Raw genomic sequence first — 27,375 nt, 5'->3', positions numbered from 1 at the left:
GCGTTTGCTGTCAGCTGCTAGCAACTGACTCCTACTTCGAAGGAAAAGCTGTGGTGCCCGTGAAGGGAAATTAATCCATCTTGCCCCAGTGCATTTGTTCCCCTGAGAACCAGGTGAACTACTTTTGACTGTTTCCCTAGGATTATGTCACCCACCAAGGTAACTTTCTGTTTCAGCAGGTGATGTTAAGAAACAAAACAACACCCTTTAAGTTAATCAGTTTTGGAAAATACAGACTGGCTTTATATCCCAAGGCTTTGATGTGTTTAGTGGTTCCTGTAGGGATCTGCCTCTCTTTTGTTTTGATTGACAAGACCCTTCCTATATATTTGAGCAGTCAAGCAGCCCAGTGACAGAGGGTAGAGACATTTACCCAGAGCAAACTTCTATCACTCATCGTGATTTTCAGGAATCTTGGGTGCAAGTGTGAACCTTAAAAGGAGTTAGCTCCAGCAAGATCAGGTAAGTGCTTCTCCATATTTGTAACTTCATTCCACCAGAAGGGAAGTCTGAAGAACCCTGCTAAGGTGACAGATCAGAAGTGGATCGGTAGAAGTGCATCAGACCGAGAGATCAGATTTCAAAGTAAATAACTTTGCAGCAATAATGAATGATTTTAAGCAACAACAAATTGAGGATGTTCCATAAATGCAGTGTCCACTCTTACTTTGACATCCAGGTAGGCTCTGTCCAGGGGGCCAAGCGCGAAGGGAATGATTCTGGCTCCTGGAAAAGCACAGAAAATGACCAAGACCCAGAAAGAATAGACCTGACAGTAAATTGGGATTATGTTTTAAACACTTCTAATGCTTTCCAATAGGTAGGTTTAAACTGAATCACAACTGGGTACCTATTACAGGGGAGGCATAGAGCAGAGGCAATTGGTAGCTAATACGATACATTTTTATGATGTTGCCAAGTCAGGTGCCAGGTTTCATAATATCTTGTGCATACCCATGTTTTATGGTGGGTTGGGTTAGTAACCATACATCTGGGGCATACAGTTTTCATTTATCTACGCCCCTCCGGTTTTCCAGCCACGACACTGAAAATGTAATTTTGTGTCGGCAGGTAACATGGCACCACGTACCCTAGATCTGAGCATAAATAATTTCATGTGTTATGTTAGGGTATGCATTACTTTTGGTGTGACTCATATTTTGAATTTATTTTGAAGAGACCATTGGAACAAACTTCTTGAACACAGAAGTTAAGTCCAACAGTTGGGTTGCAACAAGGAAAAGCCTGAGGATGCCCTGGGAGGGTTGGGTGTCTAATGAGCACAAGGGGTCCATGGAAACCATACTGGAGTCAGGGAGAAGAAAATTTGGGCACCTGTGTTGGAGTCTGTGGGCTTTTACACATACTTGGCTCATTTCTTCCGAAATGCTAAGAGCAAGGTGCCTTTGACAATGACCATCATATCATTGGTCGCCCCCTGGAAGGACGCTGGCTCTGTTAATAAACTCTCTTCCCTTTCCCTCTCTGAAGGAACGCCATGAAGCTGGCATACCTTTTCCTCGGCCCCATGGCCCTCTTCCTCCTAGCTGGCTGCAGCTGTGTTCTCAGCACGTCCAGTGGGAACCTGCTCACCTTTGTGGGCTGTGCCGTGAGGGAGTTTACTTTCCTGGCCAAAAAGCCTGGCTGCAGGGGCCTTCGGATCACTACGGATGCCTGCTGGGGCCGCTGTGAGACCTGGGAGGTGAGTCTCAAGACAAGCCCAGGTAGCAAAGCCTTCAGGGTCGGCCGCCTGGGTTGAATCCTAAGTGTTCACTTTTTAAATAAAATGTGGTAGAGTGGGGGCATTTCTGCGGAATTTCTTTAAAATAACAATTATTTGGCATTCTCCAAAAGTAATCTGAAAGAAGCATGATCTTGCCCCTCTAACAAAGCACTGATAAAATTAATATTTTTATTTTACACAGTGTCGTATGTTTGGGAATCATCTTTAGGGGTTATGATGTGCTATTATTCTATCCATTTTACAGATGGCAGGAGAAATTCAAGGAGTAAATGACTGCAAAGTTACGTAGACAGTCAGTAGAAAGTTAGGGATAAATCCTTGGTTCAAGCATGTAACCCACACTTCTCTATATTCCTCTACCTGTGATACGGCCAGCCAATCGCCAAGAGGCAGGCCTTGAACTATCTAGCAGGTGAGGGCAGGTCCTCGATTCTTCCCTCAGTGGCTCACGCACAGCCCTGCCCTGCCCCAACTCCCCATTGCAATTCTTAGGGATCTCAGGGATTATCATCCACAGATCCACGAAGTCCCTTTGTATTCAATGATATCCAGCCTTTTAAGAGGCAGTGCATTAAAAATGAGGATACAAATCTTGGACAAAGTTCGAACCCTATTGGGCTGAGATGAGGAGATGTTTGCCAGGTGAGCAGAAAAGAGGCCCATTTAGCACCCTATCCCATCATACCCCAGAGTGACTGTTGACTCTTTCTACTGAGGTTTGGCTTCATTACTAAGCACAAGCTCTGATTCAAAAACCATCACCCTGGCTCAGAAACCTTAAATGACTCCCCACTACTGCAAATTCCAAAACCAACTTCCAAGGTCTTCAGCAATATGAAGTCTGCCCATTTTCCTGGGGTCTGTACATATCCCGAGCTCTGGTCTTGTCAGACTGAATTTGAAAAGGTTTATTAAGCACCCCTCATGAAATCTCACTTTTGGTCTTTTTCTCATGTCCCTTCTCATGTCTATCTGTCATTATTAAATAAATTCTTTGATGTTTGCATCCAGTGCCAACTCCTTCCCCAGAGGTTTTCTGAGTTGCTGGCCACCCCTGACTTGTGTTCACCTTTTGCCTTATTTTTTCCCCCACCACATAGTGCTAGGTTCTAAGTTTTTTGAGAGTGGAGTTTCATTCCTTTGCCTTTGCCAGCCCTTGTTGCAGTGTCATGTATGAAAAAGACCTTCAATAAATATTTGTTGAATTATGTGGGATTGACCTCTATCTGGAGTCATACGCTTTTTTTTTTTAAGTTTATTTATTTTCTTAAGTAATCTCTATACCAGACATGGGGCTTGAACTCATGACCCTCAGATCAAGAGTTGGATACTCTTCCAACTGAGCCAGCCGGGTGCCCCTGGAGTCATACATCTTTTAACCTAATTGATGCCAACTTAGAAGTCTGTGAACACCATGAGAGGACACTGCCATTGGAAAAAACAGCCATCCATTCAGGGACTCAGAGAGCAACCTGCTGTCACTTAGATAAAATTATGGCCCCATAAATGGATTGGGTCCTGGTGACAAAATTTCCAAATTACATAAAACGCCTCCACCTAATTAGCTTTATTTTTGCATCATCCAGGGGCTTGAGACTTAAGAGCCAAATAAAAATTCAATTACTAAGGATACTGTGGCTATGACTCGACATCAAACTTCCTTGGGCGGGGGTGGGGGGTGGGGGGCGGTTGGCATCTTCTCATACTCAGGGCTCGGCCTGGCCATGCCTATCCCCACTCAAAGTTCATCTCTCTGGTCTTTGGAACTCTCTCTGGGCCTACATTTCAAACCTTGTTTCCTTCAACTAAGCTCGTTTTCGCTTCTCTTTAAAAATTGATGAATGTCTTTACTTGGATGCTCGTCACCCGCAGGAGGTCAGGGACTGTGTCCTCACTGGAGAAATAGAAGCACCAAGACCTTTAGACAACAAGATTCTCCTTAATGTTAGCCAGCTTTTATTTATGCCCTTACTGTACTAGGTACCGGGAGGTTATGTATAGAAAATTTAAGATAAGAGACCAAGATTTATTTTCCCAGTAATCTAAAAGTTTCTGAGATATAAAGTGCTTATTTTTGGTAACTTAACTGGAGAGCATGTCTGAAAATGAGGATGTCTGTGACAGCAAAGCAGCTGGACTTACTTCAAAGGTGGAACTATTGCTGAAAAGAGCCTTTGGCCATGGCCTGGGGTTAGGGTTGCCAGATTTATCAAAAACCAAGTCAAACCAAACCATGATTTCACTTAAATGGGAGTGTCACATAAACAGCAATTGTTTTTTGGGACCCAGCTGGTCCCAAATCGAGGCCTGGCAGGGCGGGAGGGGAGGGAAGAAAATACCCCAGTCTCACTGTGCTCCGTGCCCCGATCTTCTGCCGAAGTACATGGGAAGGAAGGGAGCACGGGAGCTCATTGATTCGGTCCATAAATATTCAACCTGGGTAGGAGGTTGAATAAGAGCGGAGAGTGGGTCTGAGGGGGCTGATGGGTGAAGTCCAGCATAGCTATCTTCTGGGGTGCTTACCCAAGATGCCACAGGCAGTGTTGTTGGCTGTGAGAGTCATAAGGCATCTGTAGGCATCTTATTACCCATGCAATGAGTAGAGCCATACTTAATACTAAAAAAATTTTGTTGTTTATTTGACATTCAGATATTACTGAGTGTCTTAGATTTTACCTGGCACCCCTGCTTGAGATTCCAAATTACTGAGGGTAAGAGGACATGCAGCAAACTGAGGAGGGTAAAATGCTACCTGAAAAGTAGGAGGAGGCAGTGATATCGGATGGAAGTCCTTGTCAAAGGCAGAGCCGTTATTCTCGCGACATTCACGTAAGAAGTTCATCCTGGGCCTCCGTTTAACATATTTTATTTACCCAATACAGGTGAAGGCGTTGGTTTTTGAAAGCTTGTAAGTTGTTATTTTTGTTGTTACTTCCTTATCCTTGCAACTACCCTGATAAGAACAATAGATTAGATTTACTGAGCACTTACTTGGTGCTGGGCCTTGTGCGGTGTGCATGTCATCCTACCGTATCTCCACAACACGGCTGTGAAGTAGAGATTTTGTTTCACAGAGGAGGAATCTGAGGCTTCAAGAAGTCAAGTGGACTTTCCAAGGTCTTCAGCAAGTGGAAGAACAGGGGCTCAAGGTCAAGGGTCTGACCACAGTATTTGAGATTTTTTTTTACACGGTCTTTTGGTTATTTATTTATTTATTTATTAACACTCATGGCCATGAATTTATAGGGAATGGGCCCCAGCAGCTCAGGCTCCTTCCCATTGGTTCTCACAAGGCATGAGAGCAGGCTGGCGCTTCAGCTGGACCCAAAGACCTTTCTCTTTGGCTTCCTTCTTTTTCTGATCATTTTCCTTCACGCACTTCAGGAAGCTGTCTCAGCAATTTGAGTACTTAACATGCTCAATACATACATTAATTTTCTTGGCGAGAATATTGCCCTTAACTTGTTTGCTTACAACGATGCCAAGAGTTTGCTGGGTGACACCGTAGACTCTGCCAGTCTTGGCACAGTTAACATTTGTGAGGCACTCTGTTTTGAATAGCACCCATTCCCTTGATGTCCACAACATCACCTTTCTTGTAGATTTGCATGTAGGTGGCCAAAGCAACTCCATGTTTCCTAAAAGGCCTAGAGAACACATAGCGGGTGCCTCTTCTCTTCCCCTTTGTGGTGGTCATTTTGGTGAATTATTGGAAGACGGGGGTTCCGCTACAGGGTTTAGGATTTTAACTACTACTTTGTGCCGATTTCCTGATCTATATGCTCTTCACAAAATTATCTTTGAATTCAAGATTTATGAGAGTTGAAGGCAGGAAGTGAATCCTTTGATTATCAGAACAGTGCACAGGGCTTTCCAGAAGCTGCCTTGCTGTTTTCTGTCATTAAATCAACAAATAGTTATCGAGAACCTCCTGGGTGACAGGTACTACTCTGAGTAGTAGAGGTGCAGCAGTGAGTAAAATGGGCAAAAATCCCTGTCCTGATGGAATTTGCTTTTTAGAGTGGGAAAAAGACAACACAAATTAATAAAATAATGTAATATATCCCGTGGTACTGACAGGTGCTATGCAGAAGAAAAAGCAGGAAGATGGTGGGAAGTGGCAGGGTGTGGAGGTGGGATGTTGTGATTATAAATAAGATGGTCAGGAAAGGATGTTCTGGGCACTGGGAATAGCAGGCCAAAGACTCTGGGGCGCTGCTGTTCTTGGTGGATCTGGGGGACAATCAGGAGATACTGTGGCTGGAGCAGAGTGAGGAAGCCAGCAAGACAGGGTGGCCGGAGACATAGCAGGGGGTGCAGGGGTGGGGAAGATGATGGAGGGTCTTGAGGCTGAACGTCTTTGATTTTTACTCTGAGTGAGATGCGAAATCACTGGGGCTTTGAGAGAGAAGAGAGAGGAATCTGACTTACATTTTGAAAGAATCACTTGGGGCTGCTGTGCTGTAAATTGACCGTAGGGGGTGATGGTAGAAGAGAGACCAGTTAGAAGACTTTTGCAATGATCAGGATTATTCATTTGCTAAATATTTATTGAGCACTTGCTATGTGCCATGGGCTCTTTGGGAGCTCAGGATAGGGTACAGAAAGCAGGTGGCTGCTCTCAGGAATTTGCTTTCTGTTGGGAAGAGACAGATTCACAAGTAAACAAATGACTAACGAGTTGGTTTCTGAAAGTGATTAATGGTACAGAGGACAAGAAACAAGATGGCATGTTCTAATGGGTTCCCTGTTTTCTACCCGTGAGGATAGAAGCCCATTCTGGAACCCCCCTACATTGAAGCCCATCATCGAGTCTGTACCTACAACGAGACCAGACAGGTGACGGTCAAGCTGCCCAATTGCGCCCCTGGAGTGGACCCCTTCTACACCTACCCCGTGGCTGTCCGCTGCGACTGCGGGGCCTGTTCCACTGCCACCACGGAGTGCGAGACCATCTGAAGCTGGCGTGGCCTACAGAACACAGCTGGCAGCTTTGAGCTTCACGGACCCAGGTGCACGGGCAACCTGAGCAGCTATACCCCCTGGATTCAAGGACTGTTTAATTCTGACCACCTGTGGAGGAGGTTATCCGTCTCCCTTAGGCCCAACTCCGGCCTAAGGCCCAGAGGCAGCATACTGATGCTAAAAATGCAAAACAACATTTGTGTTTTCGCTGAAATAATTTCTCTGGTTCACACACTTGCAAATTAATTTATCTTTGCCTTGAATCTCAGAACATAATTTGTATATACCACAATCCTCCTCCAATCTGGATTTATAATATGCCAATAGTTTAAGGGCAGTGGGAGTAATTAGGAAATGGGTCTAGAAAGTCTTTAAATTCCCATCTCTTATTTAACAATTGGTCTTCAACTAGATTTAGGATCAAAGGGCCAGATATTAATAAAACCAAGGCTTTGTCCTCAAGCCCCCAAAGAAAATGCAATTGCAAGCTTCCTTAGAGAAAATACTCCCTCCTTCTTTTAACTGAGCACTTAGGTTAAAAACTGCTCAGATTAAAAAGAGGAGGGCAATAGTAGCTCAAATTGAAACGTGTTTGGTTCTGGGTGATTCTTTTCCCGAGCAAAATTCTTGAAGCTCCTCCTTCATGAAGAGGCCCCTTTGTGATAAAAACAAAAACAAAAATGAAACAAAACTCAGGAGAAAATGTGAACTGGATCCATCGTTTAGGTTTAAAAATGTACAGAACTAAACTCTGGTTTTAGACTCATGGGATGCTCTCCCAAAGCTATGGCCAAAATGATTAATCACAAATATTCTTTCCCATTTAGTATATTTTAAATTTAAGTTGTAATTTTTTAAATTTGGAAATTTTGCATGTTTATAGGGGTAAAACTGCATTGCTGGCTTGGGGGAAAGTCCGTGATCATCTAGGCCTTGTGCTAAAATCTTACAGCAGCTGATTCTCTGTGACTTTTTTTTTTTTTTTTTAACTCTGGTATTGTGCAAGTGTCTTTAATTCCGACATTTTGAGGGTTGAAATGAACTCTGTTCCTTTTTTTCACAACACGCCAGGAAAATCTGTGTTAATGCCAATAAAGCATGTTCTTTGTCTTTTGGATTCATGAAAACTTTCAAAAAAGTCTTTTTAGTCTTTAATATACTTGGAATAGCAATAGCAAGCACATTCAAAACGAATTTAGAATGTCATGTTTAGTAAGAGACACAGACAAATGACTGGATATGGTAAGTTCCAAGGTGGCTCCATCTGGACTCACATCCTTGGCATATCCCAGCTGGGAGCCAGGAGCCCTCCTTGAAAGAGGAATTGGAAAAGTCCTCATGAAAACAGAAATGTGACTGTCGGGGTTGACGGTCAAGGACTGGGATGCTGAGGTGAACACCTGGGAACAAAGAACAGGAGCAAAGTCCACCCCAGTCCTTAGTGCAGATCTGTTGTTAGGCAAAACACTCTAACACAAAAAGTAGTGGGGAGCCTGGGATCTCGGCGGGACAGTGGGTGGCGATTGGGAGTAACCCTGGGTGACACCTCACAAGTGTTTTCAACCCATCCCTAAGAACTTCCCTCAGACTTTTCTGACAGAAACAGCGGCTTCTTAAAGAAACTTAGGGAAAAAGGGCAGAAGCAGTAAGGGTTTGCCACAATTTGAGAAGTGACTACAGCATGAGTAAGGGGCCAGGAAGGAAATGAGTGATACACTGTAGCCAGACATTGAGGACAAGTGAATGGAGTCGCTATTTATAAATGTGCTGGCAGAGTTAAGGAAACCAACAAGGGGTGATAAAACACTCTGAATGCTTGTTTAGAAGCAATGAACATCCCTAGGCTGAAGGAGAAGAGGAAGTGACCATCAGACCCCAGAGAGAGCTGTGACCTTCCTTTCTTAGGACCCAGCTGGTCCGGAATCAAGGCCTGGTAGGGAGGGAGGTGGGGGAGAAGACACCCAGTCTCACTCTGCTCTGTGCCCTGATCTTCTGCTGAAATACATGGGAAGGAGGAGAGCACGGGAGCTCATTGATTCCGTCTATAAATATTCACCCTGGGTAGTAGGTTAAGTAAGAGTGGAGAGTGGATCTGAGGGGGCTAATGGGTGAAGTCCAGCATAGCTATCTTCTGGGGTGCTTAGCCAAGATGCCACAGGCAGTATTGTTGGCTGTGAGAGTCATAAGGCATCTGTTGCATCACAGTTACTAAGACTCCTTGTGATGAATTGGGACGGGGTACATATGGAAAGGTATGTACTGGCTAATCAATATCTTTTACATTGGAGAGATGTGGGAACAATGGTAATTGTCAGGACTGTGGGATTAGTTAGTTGTTAAGTACAGTCGAAGCACTCAGGGGATGGTGTAAAAGCCACATTTGAAGCCACCCTCTTCTCCTGGAGCTGAAGGACGGACTGTGCTGAACAGCAGGCCTCAGACCTAAGCGGGAGAGCAGCTGAATTATTAAAAAGGCTTGGGGCATGTGGGCGGCTTAGTTGGTTGAGCATCTGACTCTCGATTTCAGCTCAGTCATGATTCCAGGGGCGTGGAATGGAGCCCCACGTGAGGCTCTGTGCTGAGGGTGGAGATTCTCTCTCTGTCTCTCCCTCTGCCCTTCCCCTCTGCTTCCTTTCTCTATCTCTAAAAATGAATAAATAAAGAAAATAAAAAAGAAAAGTCTGGATCCCCAGCCGTCATCTATCCTTAAGTCAAGGTCCTCCTAGGGAAGGAGTGGGACAGGAAGATCTGGAATGGGGACAATTAGTGGATGACCTTGAGGTTCCCTTACAGAAGGGGCCCACTCCTCCTTTCGAGAGATCAGCCTCCCCTTGCTGAGACCAGGCTGAGTCTCCATCCACAGAAGATGCTTTATACCTGCCTTCCTCAAATACTGCCCATGACCTCTCATGGATAATTAAGGTCAAGTCTAAGGATGAGAGGTCATGGGAACGCTTTGAATGAAAACTATAAATCCTCACAGCTCATTCTTCTTCTGGGTTTATTAGCTCCATTGATTGAACCAGTAGGTCATGCTTCTCTTCTTTCATTGATTGGGAAGTGAAAGGGCCACCCGGAGAGGACCAACTTTTGCTGCAGTGACCCAATGAACACTTCAAGCTATTTAGGTTTTAAATGTAATAAAAAGCATTTCTGAGATAATAAATGAAGTGTATATCTAATTGAAAACAATGCGGCATTAATTAATAATTGTTATTTCACAAAGTTTGCCAGAGGACTACTTGTATTCTTCGTCCAGGAGATGCTTCCTATAAAATAACGTGTGCCTTATCTTTGTAGTTTTCTTCAAAACATTAAAGCAAATTATTAAGAAGCAACTTTGAAACCATTCTTTTGCAAATTCTGCAAATTTTATTTTCTGTGCAAAATTTCTACTAGTGAAAGTTTGCTGGAGTCGAAGCATTTTGGTCGTTATTTGCTAGATGAATCTTCTGGCATTTCTTTTACAATGAGTTCCCTTTGTTTTAATGAATGGGATTGTTTGGAATTGTGTACAGGGAGATCCAGAAGGCTTAGTGCCTTGTTGTTGTGATCCCAGAGCATCTGAAAGGACGCTGAAGACCTCTGAAGAGGTGATGTCTAATAGCTCGAAAAAGAAACAGAGAAAGGATGAGAAAAGAAGGAGCAGGTGCAAAGCACTGTAACTGATAGTGTATGGCAGAGACTTGTCTCTAGTGTTAAGGAATTTAGAGGGATTATTCTCTCCTCTGTCTCCTCCGTTCCTGGTCCTCATTATCAGAAGTAAAGTAAACATTTCCTAAGCTCTTTGGCTTTATAATTGATTCTAAGTTCCCCCAACTGTACCATTTCTTTAGCATACTGAATAATTGAGGTGTTTTTTTTAAAGTCTTCCCAATATACAGGATCAGTTATATGCTTCAACCTTGATTGTGGACCATTGGGGCTTCTGGAAAGTCATTCAAACCCCAAATACAATCATTCCCCAACAAATAAACAAACAAACAAACATTCCCCAAAAGAGAAGAAATTTTGCTTTAGCAGAAATATCAGCATTTACCAGGATGAGAATGGTAATATTCTTTTGGTGATGTGGAAGATATGATTACCAGCAAGAAATAAATATAGCTATCCCTGAGTCATAAATAATATGCAACATGAAGTTACTTAAAAGAGCATTTATTCACTTAAAATAAACTTAAAATATACATACACGAAAAAGGTATGATGAATTATTAATTGCCATTATCTTGAGGAAGCATACATGCAGAGCTATGCACTTGAAAGAGAAATTTAATCCTGTGACTTTGCAGGTTCTTTCTACAGGAAATGTATGAGCTGATCACGCTTTCTTGGCCTCACTGTGTTGCTCACGCAGAGATTCCCAAGGCTCTACACTATAGTGAGGTACACCGTCTAAGGAAGATGATCCAAGCTTCCAGGCTGTTTTGAACCTCCATCTTCTTTTTTTTTTTTAATTTTTTATGGTTATTTATTTTTGAGAGAAAGAGCAGAAGCAGGGGAGGGACAGACACACACACACACACACACACACACACACACACAGAATCCGAAGCAGGCTCCAGACTCTGAGCTGTCAGCACAGAGCCCCATGAGGGACTCGAACTCACAAAGCATGAGATCATGACCTGAGCCAAAGTTGGACGCTCAACCGACTGAGTCACCCAGGTACCCATGTTTTGAACCTCCATCTTCTGTCTCCCTCTTGAAATTTGCGTATCAAAATTAAAACATTGGTGAGGCAGGGAGCCAATTTTACTGAGTGGAATTAAGGCATCAGCATTTACAAATACATTGGAAATGCTTCGAAGAGGAAGATTTTGTTCAGCTTTTAGTTCCTGCTTGAGCAAGCTCGGGAAGCTAGTGCTGAAACATTTCCCTATTGAAACATAAACATCAGTTAATGAGAATAAAGTCCAGTTGAAATGGGCTGCAAATTTCAGCATTAACAAAACCTGAGCCAACTTCAGGACAGAGCCAAAGGAACTAACGTGCCATCGATCTGCTCATGCCAATCTCTACGGCATAAACCGTAGACAAGCGGAGGAGTAGAAGCAGGCGGCCTCTGAGCAGGGGACTCTCTTCTTCAGCACTTGATCATTTCAATGTGCTTAATTTAGTAGAAATGTTTTTATTCCAACAGGGGGAGGCTTTCAGATATCTCAGACTGGTATTTTCCATTAGCTTTGCCGTGAAGGGACTGGAAATCAAACATTCAAAAATGATGAGTAAATGGATTCTTGACGAGAGATTGGTTGTTGATGCCAGTTTTCTTCCTCTATTATTTTTTTATGAAGAAGAGAAAATAGGCTTTACTCTGTGGTCTGGTGAAGGAAGTGAAGGGTGGGTGTGCAGGGCTGTGGCGGTCCCTGGTGTAAGAAGAACTTTTTGGCAGCTTATACCAGTGGTTATGAGCAAGAAATCAGGAATACATTTACAATAATGAAAACAATCTTTGGTAGTATTCTGTTTTGGGATTTGACTAGACACCTCCAAGAATGCTAACCACTTTGGTAGCCAAACTACTCCCACGTGTAAAAGCTGTCCTAGTTAAAATATATTTTCAGTGTTGGGGCGCCTGGGTGGCTCAGTCAGTTAAATGTCCAACTTTGGCTCAGGTCGTGATCTCGTGGTTTGTGGGTTCAAGTTCCATGTCGGGCTGCGCTGACAGCTTGGAGCCTGCTTCGGATTCTGTCTCCGTCTCTCTCTCTCTCTCTGTCCCTCCCCCACTTGTGCACAAGCTCTCTCTCTCTCTTTCTCTCTCTCACTCTCTCAAAAATAAATAAATCGACCTAAAAAAAGGCGTTTTCAGTTTAAAAGTATCTTGGGACACAAATGGGTTCCTGCAGCCTAGAGTGTGAAGAGGGACCCCTGATTTTGAGCACCAAAGTCAGAACTCTGTCAACAGTGGAAGCAGGAGGTGGTCCTTTGCAGAGGTGGCGGTCCCTGAGTGACTCTGTCTGCACAATGGCATCAAGTCCTTATTCTGGGATGGAATCGCTAATGCCCTAGTCGGAAAATTAATAAGCCATTTGCATGTACAAAGGAAGTGGTAATCTTTGTGCAGGTATAATTTGCCTTCAGGACCTCTTCAGCAACAATGGGATTTGAATATGATACATTTCAGTGTGTGTGCGTGTGTGTGTGTGTGTGTGTGCACGTACACACAATTTTTTAAAATGTTTTTTACTTTGTGAGAGAGAGCGCGTGTGTGAGTAGGGGAGGGGCAGAGAGAGGGGGCAGAGAGAGAATCCCAAGCAGTCTCCGTGCTGGAGCACGCAATCCCGTGCCGGGCTCCAACTCACAAACCATGAGATCATGACCTGAACCAAAATCCAGTGGGATGCTTAACCGACTGAGCCACCCAGGTGCCCCCTGTGTGTACAATTTTTTTTTTTAACGTTTATTTATTTTTGAGACAGAGACAGAGCATGAGCAGGGGAGGGTCAGAGAGAGAGGGAGACACAGAATCTGAAACGGGCTCCAGGCTCTGAGCCGTCAGCACAGAGCCCGATGCGGGGCTCGAACTCATGGACCGTGAGATCATGACCTGAGCCGAAGTCGGCCGCTTAACCGACTGAGCCACCCAGGAGCCCCAAACAATTTTTAAAGAGCTCTTATACACAGGGGTTGTGTGGGGGGAAAAAAAGAATGGCCCACGGTGATGTTCAGTAAAAATACACTGAATAAATGAATACAAGTCTGTCTGTGCTTAGGACAATGAAGATATAAATCTGTGGAATGCCCTGTTTAGAGGACATGTCTGTCGTCTATCCTTATTGTGGTAACTACCATGCTCCCATCTTAAGCAATGCAGACAGAAGCTTCACCAAGAGTTTATGCTTCAGAAATTTGTTTTAGCTTCATTTTTATAACTTCCTGTGATATGAGTTTTTCTCATTTCTTCCTGGAAAACAGTTTTGGAGGGCATTTTTTTCTCTCTCTTATAAACACCAAAAAAACCCCTTTAAGAACAGAAGCACTTCAGATCTTTCAAACCAGATGCTCTGAATTTCTGCTTTGAATTTCAAAATATGCTTATTCCTTTAGTGCAGCTGGGCAGCACATGACAAGAAAAAGAAAGGACTTCGGGAAAGCCTTTTTTATTCATCCAATAAACATGAACAGCTCAAATATTAGCTTAAGGAATAGCCAAAGGGTAGTATCATAGAGACAAGCAAAGCTGATGGTTTCTTCGTCAGGCAGCTACATGCATGGATGTAAAAACAGAGGGTAAACTTGGTCATCTCATAGATCAGTACCTCTCAAATTTTAATGTGCACACAGATTGCCTGTGGGTCTTATTAAAATGCAGATTTGGGGGCACCCGCGTGGCTCAGTTGGTTGAGCGGTCGACTTTGGCTCAGGTCATGATCTCACAGTTCGTGAGCTGGAGCCCCACATGGGGCTCGCTACTGTCGGAGCAGAGCCTGCTGCGGATCCCCCTCTCTCTGCCCATCCCCTGCTTGTGCTCTCTCTCTCAAAAATAAATAAAACATGAAAAACAATGCAGATTCGGATTCATTAGATCTGGAATGGGCCCTAGTTTCTGTAGTGCTAACTAGCTCCACAGGAATGCTGCCGGTTGGATCCTGGGACACACCTTTCAGTAGCAAAGGGCTAGACAAGTTCATTCTAACCGAGGCCTTTCTCAAGTGGCTGATGAAGACACCCTCAGATCACTCAGAAATGAGAGTAAGGGAAAAAAAGACTATTTAATGACGTAAAAGTCAGAACATGGCATAAAACAAACTGCAAGGTTAAAGAGTACATGAAGTAATATTCCATTAATTACAAAAGCGTACATAGAACAGCCATTCTATAAGAAGCAGGTTGTAAGAAAGCCAAAGTTATTTCCCTTGTCTATCATTTCCCCTGTAGCGATCACATGGGGAGGCACATGGACTCTTTTCAGTTGGGATAAAATTCTGCTGAGACGGACTGAGCCAGTAATTACTGTTTACTCAGAGCAAAAAACAATTTAAGCCAGGCAATGAGAAGAATGCAGAATTCATTAACCTTCTTGCCCATGGCTCCTCTAGGAGAACAAAATCCGATTGCTTTCAAAACTTTGATTCAAAACATGGCAGGTGGTGGTAATTTTAGGTGTGTGTTTGCAAAGCTGCCCCAAACATACCATCATGCCATGAAAGTATTACTATTTTCTCCTGCAAAGAATTAACATAAAGTCTGAAGAAGACTGGTGTGTAGGGGTTATTGGGAAGCTCAGGGAGCTAATGTGGCTTGGGGGTGAGACTCCGTTGTGGGCCTTGGGGACCATCTCCTCATATTGCCCCAGACCTCCTGTCCCCTAAAACACTGATCCGACCGTGTTCATCAAAGATAACCGCATATATTGAGAGGCTTGGAGAACATGGCTGAAAATACAACAAAATCACTCTGCCTATAGCAGCATGAAGCTCAAGGACACAACGAAATTACCGGGGTAGAACATGTTTAAAGCACAAATGCACAAAACAACTCCAGATTTTGACATAATATTCCCTGGGGAGAAAAAAAAAATAGATTGTGACCAAAATTAATCATGTAGCTTTTATTTTAATCTCCTGTCATGGAAGTTAAAAGCCAAGAACTAGGGGTGCCTGGGTGGCTTAGTTGGCTAAGCATCTGACTTCGGCTCAGGTCATGATCTTGAGGTTTGTGCGTTCGAGCCCCCGCATCAGGCTCTTTGCAGTCAGAATGGAACCCCCTTCGGATCCTCTGTCCTCCTCTCTCTGCCCCTCCCTCGCTTGTGCTATTTCTCTCTCTCTCTCTCAAAAATAACTAAACATTTAAGAAAACAAAGCCAAGAACTGTTGCTGAACTTGCATCCCCGAATTCACAGATGAGCCAAACCCTCCTTGACCTATTCCTCCCCTAACCCTCATGGATCTGCAGTGAACACCACCCAGCCTCTGATGTCTGAAGTGCCCCTGTCTAGAGCTCGGCATTTCATTTCATTTCTCGGCTTTGTTGACCACGGAGGCACCATGAATTGTTGCTTATCTCATGTGTTTGTGTTCCGTTATTGTCATTTTGCATGTTAAATGCCATCGTTCCATTCAGAAACATTCCACTGAAGATGAATAAATGGCATTCCTACCAGTAACTGTCTTTCCAGATATCATTAAGTCACCCTTTTCAGGTTTTACATCATGTTAGTGCTTCAGAAACTTTCAAGATAATTTCTTCACTCATATTCCTCGGTAAGTGTCCCTTGACTGTCTGCTTGTAGATGGGCAACCGTGATGACCTGCCCGCATTCCTACTGAGGACCCAAAGAGCATTGGCCAGAATTTCATCATTTTTCATGAATGGTGAGGTGGAATTATCTAGAATTATCATATGATTAACCCTGTTGGCTGACTCTGGAACGCTCTTCACACGAACAGGCCTCCTTTCTTCCCTAGGCCTCTGGAGGCCCCGGGCAGAACTTTTCCACTCTCTGGGAGAATCGTCAGGTTGTGTGTCTTTGCCTTGTGTTTACTTTTAGTTTTCTCTCCATTCTCTAAATGTTTCCTTTTTAAAAGGACCTAACTTCCTTTGTAAGAAACTCGGTTTCCCCATCTTCGTTTTCCTTTTCTGTTTCTAACAGTTGTGGAAATGAAAATATTTTGTTGAGTTTCCTTATGTGTACTTGGGCAGCCTATCCAATGACTCTTAAGAGAATATCTGGTGACCTGTGGCCCTCACCTTTGAGAGAGAATGCACATTTTGCATTCTGGCATCTGATCATAGGGGCTGAAGACATAAATGGCTAGGTAATCATCTCCAGCATGGTGTCCATTTAAACATTCCTTTAAAGCAAAACCTCAGTTTCTAATTTTCCATCACTTTGGTCTCCTGGATGAGTTTGCCTTTGTGAATGCAATACTGCATCTTTAGAATGCTAATTTATTTTGAAGAGGGGAGGTGAGAGAACTCTTCAGAGAGAGAGAGGGAAGAGAGAGAACTGACTAAGACACCCAGGTGCCCCAATACTGCATCTTTAAAGGTTTACCTCAAGTCCGATATTGTTTTTCTGAAGACTCTCTACTTTGCGAGGTTATTGCTCACAAGAATCTATACTCTAAATAATGACATTTTTGTTGGCCTCAAGTTTTGGGTTTAACTTGCTTTAATTTCTCCTAAAATTGTGAGCATGGTTGTGATTGCTTCTTTACTACCATTTAAATATTATTTCCTTACTGATGGTTCTATGGCAATTGTGTGTGGTTATATCCACTTTATCTGGCATTTCTCTTACGGACCAGAGATCCTCCAAGCAGTTCTTTGCATATCATGATCAGACATATTGTTATTGGAGTCTCAGGACCAAAATTTCCTTCCTGTCATATGTATGTGAGTTATTTTTTGGATTTCCCAGTTTAGTGTTTCCTGGTTTAGGGTTGCTGTAGTTATTGCATTCAGTAATTCTTCTTTGAGTATAACTTTTCTTGGCAGAAATCAGCCCAGATTACTTACCGTGACATGCCTTTGACTTGTGTGTATCCTGTGTGTTTCCAAAATAGCCCAAGGAGTCCATTAATTCTACCAAGTAACCAACCATCTGATTGAAAAAAATATCTACCAAACTAGCTACTTGGTTAAGCCATTAGATTGAGATTACATTGTTGTATACTGTGCAGTTAAATTGGGATACAGTATATTGTATACTGTGGATTCCAAGCATACTGTAGATCAAACTCTTGTCTCTAGGTTATTACTAGTGTGACAGATTATCTAATTTATAGGGCCTAAGTTATGCATTTGACATGTGGCTAACATCTATAGAGTAAACAGATGCAACTCTGGTAATACACCTGCAAAACTACAACTTAACATCTGTGATTATGAATCAACTATAGTGTGAGGTAAGCATACTCACCTGGGAAGCAGAATAGCTGAGGTCTGTTCCAGCTCTGCCATAACACACCTCTTTTGACCCATCTGGACTTGAGTTTCCTCATCTGTACAATGAGGGGGTTGGACTATATTTTCTGGGGTCTCTTTTAGTCTGAAAAGCTAAGACTTTACCCTTCAATGGAGATCGGCTGCCCCTTCTTGACTTTGGCAGATTGTGTAGACCGTTAAAGGATTCTTTTTCAGATCCTTCTTTCAGATGTCTTCTTATCTTTGGCATCAGGATATAGTTTTGTTTAATCTTAAAGCACGAAACACTTTTCAGTGAACTACCTTTTGCCTTGAAACAGGGAATACATGGTTGATTTGGTGGAATGACATTAACTCATTTAGGTTGCTTTGTTCTTTGTTATTTTATTTAATAATTAGCTCCTAAGCACCTAAGAGCTGGAGCCTCTCCACCCAGACACTAACGGTCTCTCTCTCCGGGTTCTGGTTCTAGAGGAGAGAATGATCTTCCCACTGTGGACAAGTTAATCTCTGTGTTCCAGTAGGGAGACGATGGCTTGGGCAACCATTTGCCTGTTGAATGCACACATCTGGAAAATCCTCCTTGGTGGAGCAAATATACAGCATTGGATTTTTCATCCACATCAAGGAGAAGTGAGGAGTGGCCCCTTAGCAAGATGTAACTATGCAATCATGCAACAAAAGTGGCTAACAGCACTTCATTTATTACAGGACTAAATGCTCATTGTTGTTTGTAAAGAATGAATCCATAACCTCTGCAGGGTTATAGTTTATGTACAGTTGGTTTTCATTTACAGAGGCAGAAAGTCCTTGTCTTCTCTGTCAAGCTTTGACTTACAAAACTCCCGTTTTCTTTCAGTTTGGGGTGTGTGTGTGTGTGTGTGTGTGTGTGTGTTTAAGAAAACGTTTAACAACTAGATGGGAGGGAAGGGAAATAGAACTTGCAATGTGGAAGAAGGGAAACACATTTCAGAAATTCTAAACAAACAAACAAAACCTAAACAACTGAAGGGGTGTCATGGAAAGTCCTAACAGAAAAGACCTACATCATATGCTTCTTTTTTATGTGCTTCCTCCAAGAGCAGAAGGGACTAGAAAGACTGGATTTTTCCAACAGAAGGAGTGTGAATGCAGAGATTCTTCTGCTGAAATTGGTGTCATTTGATGTTGCAAAGAGGCACTCGGCTTATGCAATTGAAATAAAAAGTAAAGTGCCTACCTGGGTGTTTCCAGGGTAATTGTAAGCAAATAAGACTAATTAGGAGACTTTATAGTCTCTAATTAAAAGCTAGGAAAAAACTCACTCTGTGAAACAAGAATCCCAGGATGTTTGGAAGAGGCATATAGAAAGGGCACATCATTACTTTCTGGGGGCTTTTACTTCCCAAGACCGAAATTCCTGTTCTACAGAGCACATCATTTTGGAAGCAGGGGATAAACAGATCCAGAGCTGAGTATACACAGATCCATCCCCTAAATATACATTTGGGATAATGAGTGTAGGAAATAGGGAGAGGCAATATTTTAGTACCAGCTGTACTTGGAAAATGTCGTTTAAATAGAACTGGGAGCGTGCATGGGGTAAGCTGAGAAGCACTTTGGGTTGATGCAAGTGAAAAAATTGAGGCACTTTGCTTAACCTTTGGAGACTTTTAAACATTCGCTTTTTCATGCCCTGTGGCCAGGTCTTTCTTTTAGATCAGGTTATCATTGGGCATGGGAGTAAGTGTGAATTCAAGGGAGGAAACAGGTCTGCCATGGGGAAGGGAGGGAGCAGGAAAGTTCACTTTGCTGAATAAAGAATATTTTAAAAGACTTTTAAAAGGTCTGTATATTCCCCCCCGGTCAGTTTGATTGAAAAGCAGAGAAACTACTTTCTTAAACACAGTTCATTTGTAGCTTGCCACAATATAAATATGGAAAAAAAATAACGCTACCCATCAGCAAAAGCATTTCCAGGGTGAATCTTTGGCAAAAATGTGGACCCACAACAATTCAACCGGGTTCAAAAATCTTGGCTTTGTAAATTTCCAAAAGTTTAAACACTTTCTTGTTTTCTTCTTACAGTCAGGCAGGCATTCAGAGGTACATATTGGTTCTAATAGCTTTGGTAGAAACAGGCTGAATATGGAAATGCATATAAAATACATTGTCTTTAGGCTAACTTGGTATGGATTTGTAAGGCCTGAGTAAATTGGTATATTAGTAAATTTCTTAGAACAATACAAATAAATGCAAGACACAAAGGGGGAACAACAGATTCAGGAGGAAGGGTTAGTATGGTATTCCCGTGTTTTGTAGAAGACACCGGGTAAGGCCACTAATATAGGAACCAAGTTCCTTTTTTTTTTTTTTTTTTTTTTTGGTGATGATTTTCCATCAGCTTCACGTTCATGGGTGGGGGTGGGGGGGATGCAAAATGCAACATGGTCTTTGCCTTTGTTTTCAGCATGGTCAGCAGCGGCACTGGCTGAAATCCGGGCTCCGCATTCTCCGATTTGGAGATTTGGATGCTTCTGGCTGGTAGAGAGGACGGGCAGGTGGCTGACGAGTGTGCTGCTGTGCTCCTGGAGGGCCGGAGGGGGGGGGGGCGTGTGTTCCTGGCGTGCAAGGGCAAGCCTTCGTGCTTGCGAAGGGACTTCCTCTCTGGTCGTGCCCTCCTTCGTGGTTTGAGCTTGGTCTCACCCTTGGATGCGGGTGGGGCAGGTCCCCAGCAGCCTCAGAGAACTGAACAGCAGCTGTGACACTCGCAGCAGCGTTTCTTCTTTTTCTTGGGGTGGAAAATGGTGAGGATTGCTTCATCAAAAACTGCTTTGAGACCTTTCTGAGTTAGGGCCGAGCACTCCAGGTAGCACTGCGCTCCGATCTTAAACACAAAAAGAGAGAAACGTGTGAGGGGGAAAGGAGAGAGAACAGCAGAGTGGTTTCAGCCCCCTGCCCTGCCAAGTGCTACCGCTCCTGGTCCCACAGACGGCCGGGGGTTGGGTTGGATTTTTTTTTTTTTCTCTTTTACATTTCCATTTGCATCGGCTATTCTAATTTTTGTATTTTTTACTTTCTGGTATTAGCAATAAATGGCCATGGATTGCCTTTGGTAAGCAGCAAGTTCTGAAAGTGATCCGTAACCACTCATCCTGAATGTAAGAATACGACAAATGTACAAATTGAGAGAGGATTCAAAGCCAGTGATATGGTTTAAATATACTTTGTGAACAACAGGGCTACATGATGTTGTTTTTAGCACCCTTTCGTATGCATGCAGAATGTGTAAATCTGGTACAAGTGAAATGTATCTCCTTCTGTATGTGAGAAGGCAGTGTCAGCTTGGTTGGTAAAGCACATAGGAAGAGTGGGGGATGAGGTTTGCTAGGTCATTCTCCAATAACACGCACTGCCGATGAGGTCTCTCTCAGCAAAGTAATATCCAATTGATATTATTATTTGGTTTTAACATACTCATTTTTAAAATTTTTATTTATTTTTGAGAGAGACAGACAGAACACAAGCCGGGGAGGGCCAGACAGAGAGGGGAACACAGAATCCGAAGCAGGCTCCAGGCTCTGAGCTGTGAGCACAGAGTCTGACACGTGGCTCGAACCCACAAACCATGAGATCACGACCTAAGCTGAAGTCGGACGCTCAACCGACTGAGCCACCCAGGAGCCCCAGGTTTAACATACTTTAAAGGCATACTTTAAGGAGCTGAAAAACCCAAAACATGTACAAATAAAAATCATAAAATACATTTACTGACAAAGACACCCTCCTAGTTGGTATACATTCTATGTGTATTTAAGTGATTAAATATTTTGTTCTTGCTTAGGGCTTTATTTCGAAGCTGTTGATGATTTCATACTGTGGTGTATTTGGCAATCACAAAATCTCTTTGAGAAATATAGAAATTCAGTCCAGAACTATAGCTTCTTATTTAAAAAATAGCAAGCCAGAGGGAGGCCTGCTTGGCTCGGTTGGTTAAATGTCCAACTCCTGATATCGGCTCAGGTCGTGATCTCCCCAGATGGGGCTCCGTGCTGAGTGCGGAGAACTGCTTGGGATTCTCTCTCTCCCTCTTCCTCTCTGCCCCTCTCCTGCCTGCTCTCTCTGTCTCTCAAAATAAATAAACTTAAAAAAAAAAAAGAGAAAAACTGAAGAATTAAAGCAGATGCGGAAGAGGATAGTCGGATGATGGTGAGCCCCTGGAAACCATAGCAGATACGTGACTAAATCAGGATAGCAAAATTACATGCCTATTCCAGTAGCTTATGTTAATAAGGAAGGCAGGGCTGGTGCCAGACCATAGGGAGAGGTAAGGAATGCAGTGAGCTGTGAAGCACACACCCCCTCTAGAGCTGGCAGTCTTACTCAGTTTTAGACCACTGTTGCCACGGTTCACTCACTGGTGCCCATCTTTGTATTTTTCAAGATGAGATGGACTTTTGAAAAAAAATTCTTTTTAATCTTTATTTTTGAGATAGAGAGACAGAGTGCGAGCAGGGGAAGGGCAGAGAGGGGAGGGAGACACAGAATCCGAAGCAGGCTCCAGGCTCTGAGCTGTCAGCACAGAGCCCGACGTGGGGCTTGAACCCACGAGAGTGAGTTCGTGACCTGAGTCGAAGTTGCATGCTTAACCGACGGAACCACCCAGGTGCCCCAAGATGAGTTGGACTTTTGGATTTTTAGTTAATAATTACCAACTTAAAAAAATGCTCTGTGGGCCAACCAAGGCAGGAATGTGGGATTTCTTTGTCAGCGACCAGTCATCTTGCAACTTGTGGAATAAAGGAATTTGTGGTTTAGCTTAGGATAGAGTGGGAACAGCCCCAGAAGGTAAAATGAACTGTTTAAGGGCACCCAGCCAGAAAGTGGAAGAACTGGACTAGAATCTGGGTCTCTTGGTGTGTGTTCTTTTCTTTGTTTCGAGATGATCATCCTTATCCCTCAACTCTGCAGGAAGTTGCTCAAGTCGACGATTAGCCCACATACATGAAAACCACGCATGAAGTAAAGTTTTTCTGGCTGTGTCCGGATATAATGCACTTTTTTCCCCCTATAAAGAATAGATACTGTATGAGCTAAAGGAAAATACCCAAAGAAAAGATGTTGGCTATTCAAAACCTATTTTGTGGGTTCATTTTAAGGTTTGCCCTTTGGATTAAAGAATGGCTTTTGGAATCATTAAAACCAGTTGGATGCAAAAGAGGGATGAAAAGTAGAGAACATTTTCTTAATAATGTCATGAAATATCTGTTACATTTTGGGATTGTGGCCAGTGCTTGATATGAACATGTGAAATGCACCTCACTCTAGTGAAGATGTCAACTGAATGGCTGCTTGCAACGTGCTAGTCCTTCTCTGTCATCCTGAAAAAATATACAGAGCGTGCTGTGGGGCCGTTCTACCTGGAATACCTCCCTGCTAAGATCACGAGCCTCACTTGATCCTGGAAATCATGGGAGACCTGGGCTCAGCTCACACATGGGGTTCTGGGCCCTCTGATCCTGCAAGATGGGCAGGGGCATTCGATCCCCCTCCTTCACCTCCCAGAGTGCAGCTGACAGCATGGCAGGGCTTGTCTTTTGAAGGTGGAGGAAGAGCCCACACTTGTCTGTCCTAGTTCAGATATTTCGGAAGATAGTGAAACAGTAGATCAAGACATTATTGGGTAGCCGTGTTAATACAACATGGTTTTGGACTGATAGTCCCAGGAAAAGTAGCAAACAGGGTGTGATTTGGGAAGAATGTGTGAGAAACAGAACTCAAGTTAAGAGGTGAGTGTTTCGTGGGGCGCCTGGGTGGCTCAGTAGGTTAAGCATCCGACTCTTGGTTTCAGTTCAGGTCATGATCTCATAGTTTCGTGGGTTTGAGCCCCATGTCCGGTTCCGCGGTGGCAGCACAGAGTTTGCTTGGGATTCTCTCTCCTCTCTCTCTGCTCCTCCCCGGCTCGCGGTGTCTCTCTCTCTCAAATAAATGAATAAACTTAAAGAAAAAAGAGGTGAGTATTTTGTTAACCATGTATCAGTGGTCTGAGGGTCAGAGAGAAGAATTCGCAGAAGAAGGTACAGCCATGTTAGAGATATGGCTAAAAAGAAACCACCTCATTTATGACCTCAACAATGTGAAATGCAAAACTGTCCCAAAGAAGCATGACTTTCCTTACAGTTTCATCTACCCCTTGGAACAAAGTGACCTACACAGCCAAATATTTAGAACAATCTGTAAGAACGCAGGATTTGTGGATCCTTGTTTAGATCCACATGTTATCTGTGATGTGCTTTGCCAAAACGATTTATTTTCCAGAAAAAAAATAGAGATTGAGGAATGTAAACTGAGAGAACACTTTCCTAATAGCTTTATAATAGCTCAAATTTATCATCCCAAGGCTGGGAAATTTATCAGACGTGCACAGAACATACAAGAGTCCGACAAGAAGAAATTAAAAAACCAACAGACAAACAAAACCCACGGTGACCAATCAAGTGAAAGAAAACCAACTACTTCTTCCAGGTTGTCTTTGTGGAGGTGGGACATGTTACACAGTAAGATAGAGCATACCCTGAAAGAGTAAAGACCATGAAGTCTTCCCGGCTGTAGACGCACCTGAGAGGCACACAAATTTAACAACAATTAGAGTTTCCTGAGCAAACCTCAGGTGTCACTGGGTCACTAAATCGTTGTAAGAACTTTGCAAGGTAGGTCTGTCACCTCGTTTGCAGTTCAGAAAAGTGATGCTAGAGATGATAAGTTACTTCCGTAAGGTCATGCAACTAAAGAAGTGTTAGAGGTTTGAATCGGTCTGTCCCCTGAGCCAGAGTCTTAACACTCTGTGGGGATGACGCTAGCAAAAAAAAAAAAGAAATGTGTCCGAAAGAGTAAAACTAATGAACAAACAGAGACGTTGTTTTGGATGCAGTGAAGGTGGTAAGAGAGGAAAGAAAGAAAAAGTAAGCCATTTCCTCTAAATGGAGAGGGGAGCAAATACTAATGGAATATACACAGTAAGGTGGTATCTAAAGAACCAGCTAATAACAGAGAAGTTCTCTATTTCTTACTTAAGAATTAGGAGAGGTACAGGCAACACGAAAGCCAAGAAAAAAAAAAAGGAACCTAGTGACTTGTGAGAGAAATTTTATCGTAACAAGTTGCTGAAAGAGGCAAAATGTTTCTAGGCTGGATGGATTTGCAGCTGATTTTTTTAAAAGACTATAAGGCAGAGATTGCCAACTCAAGGGTGGATAGATAATGTAGTGCACTGCTTCAGTGAAGGTTAGTATGGAGGGGTGGGGATTGTGAAAAACTGAAGGATACATCCCTTGTCTGAAAGACTGTTTAAACGTTGCAGTTGATGAGGAAATGCTAGCCTTGTGTTGCCAGAGCTTTTGGGGTGTGTGTGTGTGTGTGTGTGTGTGTGTGTTTAAGAAGTCAGAAATGTGTATCTTTATGTAAAGTGTCCATTGTTCAGTGTTGCCCTCTAAATCACATTAAAAACACACATGTGTGGGAATGCAAGCTGGTGCAGCCACTCTGGAAAACAGTATGGAGGTTCCTCGAAAAACTAAAAATAGAACTACCCTATGACCCAGCAATTGCACTAGTAGGTATTTACCCAAGGGATATAGGTATGCTGTTTCTAAGGGGCACATACACCCCAATGTTTATAGCAGCACTATCGACAATAGCCAAAGTTTGGAAAGAGCTCAAATGTCCATCGATGGATGAATGGGTAAAGAAGATGGGGTATATATACACAATGGAGTATTACTCGGCAATCAAAAAGAATGAGATTTTGCCATTTGCAACTACGTGGATGGAACTGGAGGGTATTATGCTAAGCGAAATTAGTCAGAGGAAGACAAAAATCATATGACTTCACTCATAGGAGGACTTTAAGAGACAAAACAGATGAACATAAGGGAATGGAAACAAAAATAATCTAAAAACAGGGAGGGGGACAAAACAGAAGAGACTCATAAATATGGAGAACAAACTGAGGGTTACGGGAGGGGTTGTGGGAGGCGGGATGGGCTAAATGGGTAAGGGGCATTAAGGAATCTGCTCCTGAAATCATTGTTGCACTAGATGCTAACTAATTTGGATATAAATTAAAAATAAAAAACAAAAACAAAAACAAAAAACTACACATGTGGACTGATCAAAGCATTTGTGGGTGACATTTGGTTCATCACTTGCCAATATAGTCCCTATGCTTTTTTAAAAAAGTTTATTTATTTATATTGAGAGAGAGAGAGACAGAGCGAGAGAGCGAGCATGGGAGGGACAGAGAGACAGGGAGAGAGAGAATCCCAAGCAGGCTCCATGCTTTCAGTACAGAGTCTAAGGTAGGGTTCGATCCCATGAACAGTGAGATGACCTGAGCTGAAATCAAGAGTTGGATGCTTAACTGACTGAGCCACCCAGGTGCCCCTGTACTCCCTATGCTTTAAAGGACACCTTTTGCAGGTACTAATTTCTCTATCTGGAAGTTTTTCCTCCCTCGTCCCTAAGTTTGTCCCCCTGATAAACTTGCCTTTATCCCTCATACTTGGCTCAGATGTCAATTGCTTCAAGAAATTGTCTCTGAGTCCTCCTTCCCCGAATGTGTCCATCACTCCCTGCTCTCTGCTACCTCAGTACTAAAAGTATTCTTGGGGCGCCTGGGTGGCTCAGTTAAGCATCCGACTTCGGCTCAGGTCATGATCTCATGGTCCGTGAGTTCGAGCCCCGCGTCGGGCTCTGGGCTGACGATTCAGAGCCTGGAGCCTGTTTCCGATTCTGTGTCTCCCTCTCTCTGTGACCCTCCCCTGTTCATGCTCTGTCTCTCTCTGTCTCAAAAATAAATAAACGTTAAAAAAAAAATTAAAAGTATTCATTCAGGTGACGTGCCGTTGTCTGCAGTCACCCTCTTCTTCTGGCCTAAGGGCCCCTTGAGGCAAGGAGCTGTCTCTCCTTCATTTCTGTGACCCAGAGCCCAGTCGTGGAGTGACCGATTTTCAAAGACCGTGAGAGAAGGAAGAAACAGCCAGCACACAAAACAAGGAGGGTAACAGTGACTTTTGCAGTCTGTAGGCAGGAATGCAAGACTCCAGTTGATTAAGACGACTGAACATTGGGGCACCTGGGTGGCTCAGTCGGTTAAGCTTCTGACTTCAGCTCAGGCCATGATCTCACAGTTTGTGAGTTCAAGCCTCACATCGGGCTCTGTGCTGACAGCTTGGAGCCTGGAAACTGCTTCAGATTCTGGGTCTCCCTTTCTCTCTGACCCTCCCCAACTCACACTCTGTTTGTCTCTGTCTGTAAAGTACATAGACTTTTTTTTTTTTTTTTTTTAAAGATGACTAAACATTGATTCCAGGATTTCTACAGTGATTTGGCTGCTTTAAAAAATTTTTTTAATGTTTATTTATTTATTTTTTATTTATTTTTAATGTTTATTTATTTTTGACAGAGAGAGAGAGACAAAGACAGAGACAGAGTATGAGCGGGGGAGGGGCAGAGAGAGAGGGAGACACAGGATCTGAAGCAGGCTCCAGGTTCAGCACAGAGCCTGACACGGGGCTCGAACTCACGCAAGATCATGACCTGAACCAGAGTCGGATGCTTAACCGACTGAGCCATCCAGGCACCCCAGCAATTTTGCCGCTGTAAACCCACTGGTGCATACATGTTACAAAGCCAGCAGGAAACGGGTACCAAGACAAAGAGTGAGGAAGGCGCGGGGTGAAAAAGATAGCAGAAGAAGGCGAAAAAGAGGCCAAAGGCTGAAAAAAGGGAAAATGGCAAAGCGTTTTTCAAGACAT

At 43.2% G+C, this 27,375-nt stretch overlaps 2 protein-coding genes, 1 long non-coding RNA gene and 1 pseudogene across 3 annotated transcripts in view; 2 read left to right on the top strand and 2 right to left on the bottom strand.

Moving 5' to 3' along the window:
• Positions 1 to 369: 369 nt before the first annotated feature.
• GPHB5 (glycoprotein hormone subunit beta 5) lies at positions 370 to 7,826 on the top strand. Its single transcript, XM_078447669.1, has 3 exons — positions 370 to 462; positions 1,492 to 1,702; positions 6,515 to 7,826. The coding sequence occupies exons 2-3, from the start codon at positions 1,499 to 1,501 to the stop codon at positions 6,701 to 6,703; spliced, it is 393 nt and encodes a 130-aa protein (XP_078303795.1). The 5' UTR covers positions 370 to 462; positions 1,492 to 1,498; the 3' UTR covers positions 6,704 to 7,826.
• On the bottom strand, positions 3,012 to 5,724 carry LOC132669973 (large ribosomal subunit protein eL21-like; annotated as a pseudogene).
• Positions 7,827 to 12,781: 4,955 nt separating the features above from the next.
• Positions 12,782 to 14,445, top strand: LOC145715569 (uncharacterized). Its single transcript, XR_014137822.1, has 2 exons — positions 12,782 to 13,086; positions 13,303 to 14,445. It is a non-coding gene; the product is annotated as an uncharacterized LOC145715569 (long non-coding RNA).
• Positions 14,446 to 18,265: 3,820 nt separating this feature from the next.
• Positions 18,266 to 27,375, bottom strand: part of RHOJ (ras homolog family member J) — an 86,222-nt gene continuing 77,112 nt past the window's right edge. The window contains exon 5 of the mRNA XM_060620016.3: positions 18,266 to 20,447. Within this exon, the coding sequence (XP_060475999.1) occupies positions 20,301 to 20,447 (147 nt within the window). The 3' untranslated portion in view covers positions 18,266 to 20,300. The remainder of the gene's footprint in view (positions 20,448 to 27,375) is intronic.

This window comes from Panthera onca, chromosome B3 (assembly GCF_046562875.1).
Source record: "Panthera onca isolate mPanOnc1 chromosome B3, mPanOnc1 haplotype 2, whole genome shotgun sequence".
In the NCBI taxonomy this organism is placed as follows: Eukaryota; Metazoa; Chordata; class Mammalia; order Carnivora; family Felidae; genus Panthera; species Panthera onca.
This window is presented reverse-complemented; position numbering and strand designations above follow the sequence as displayed.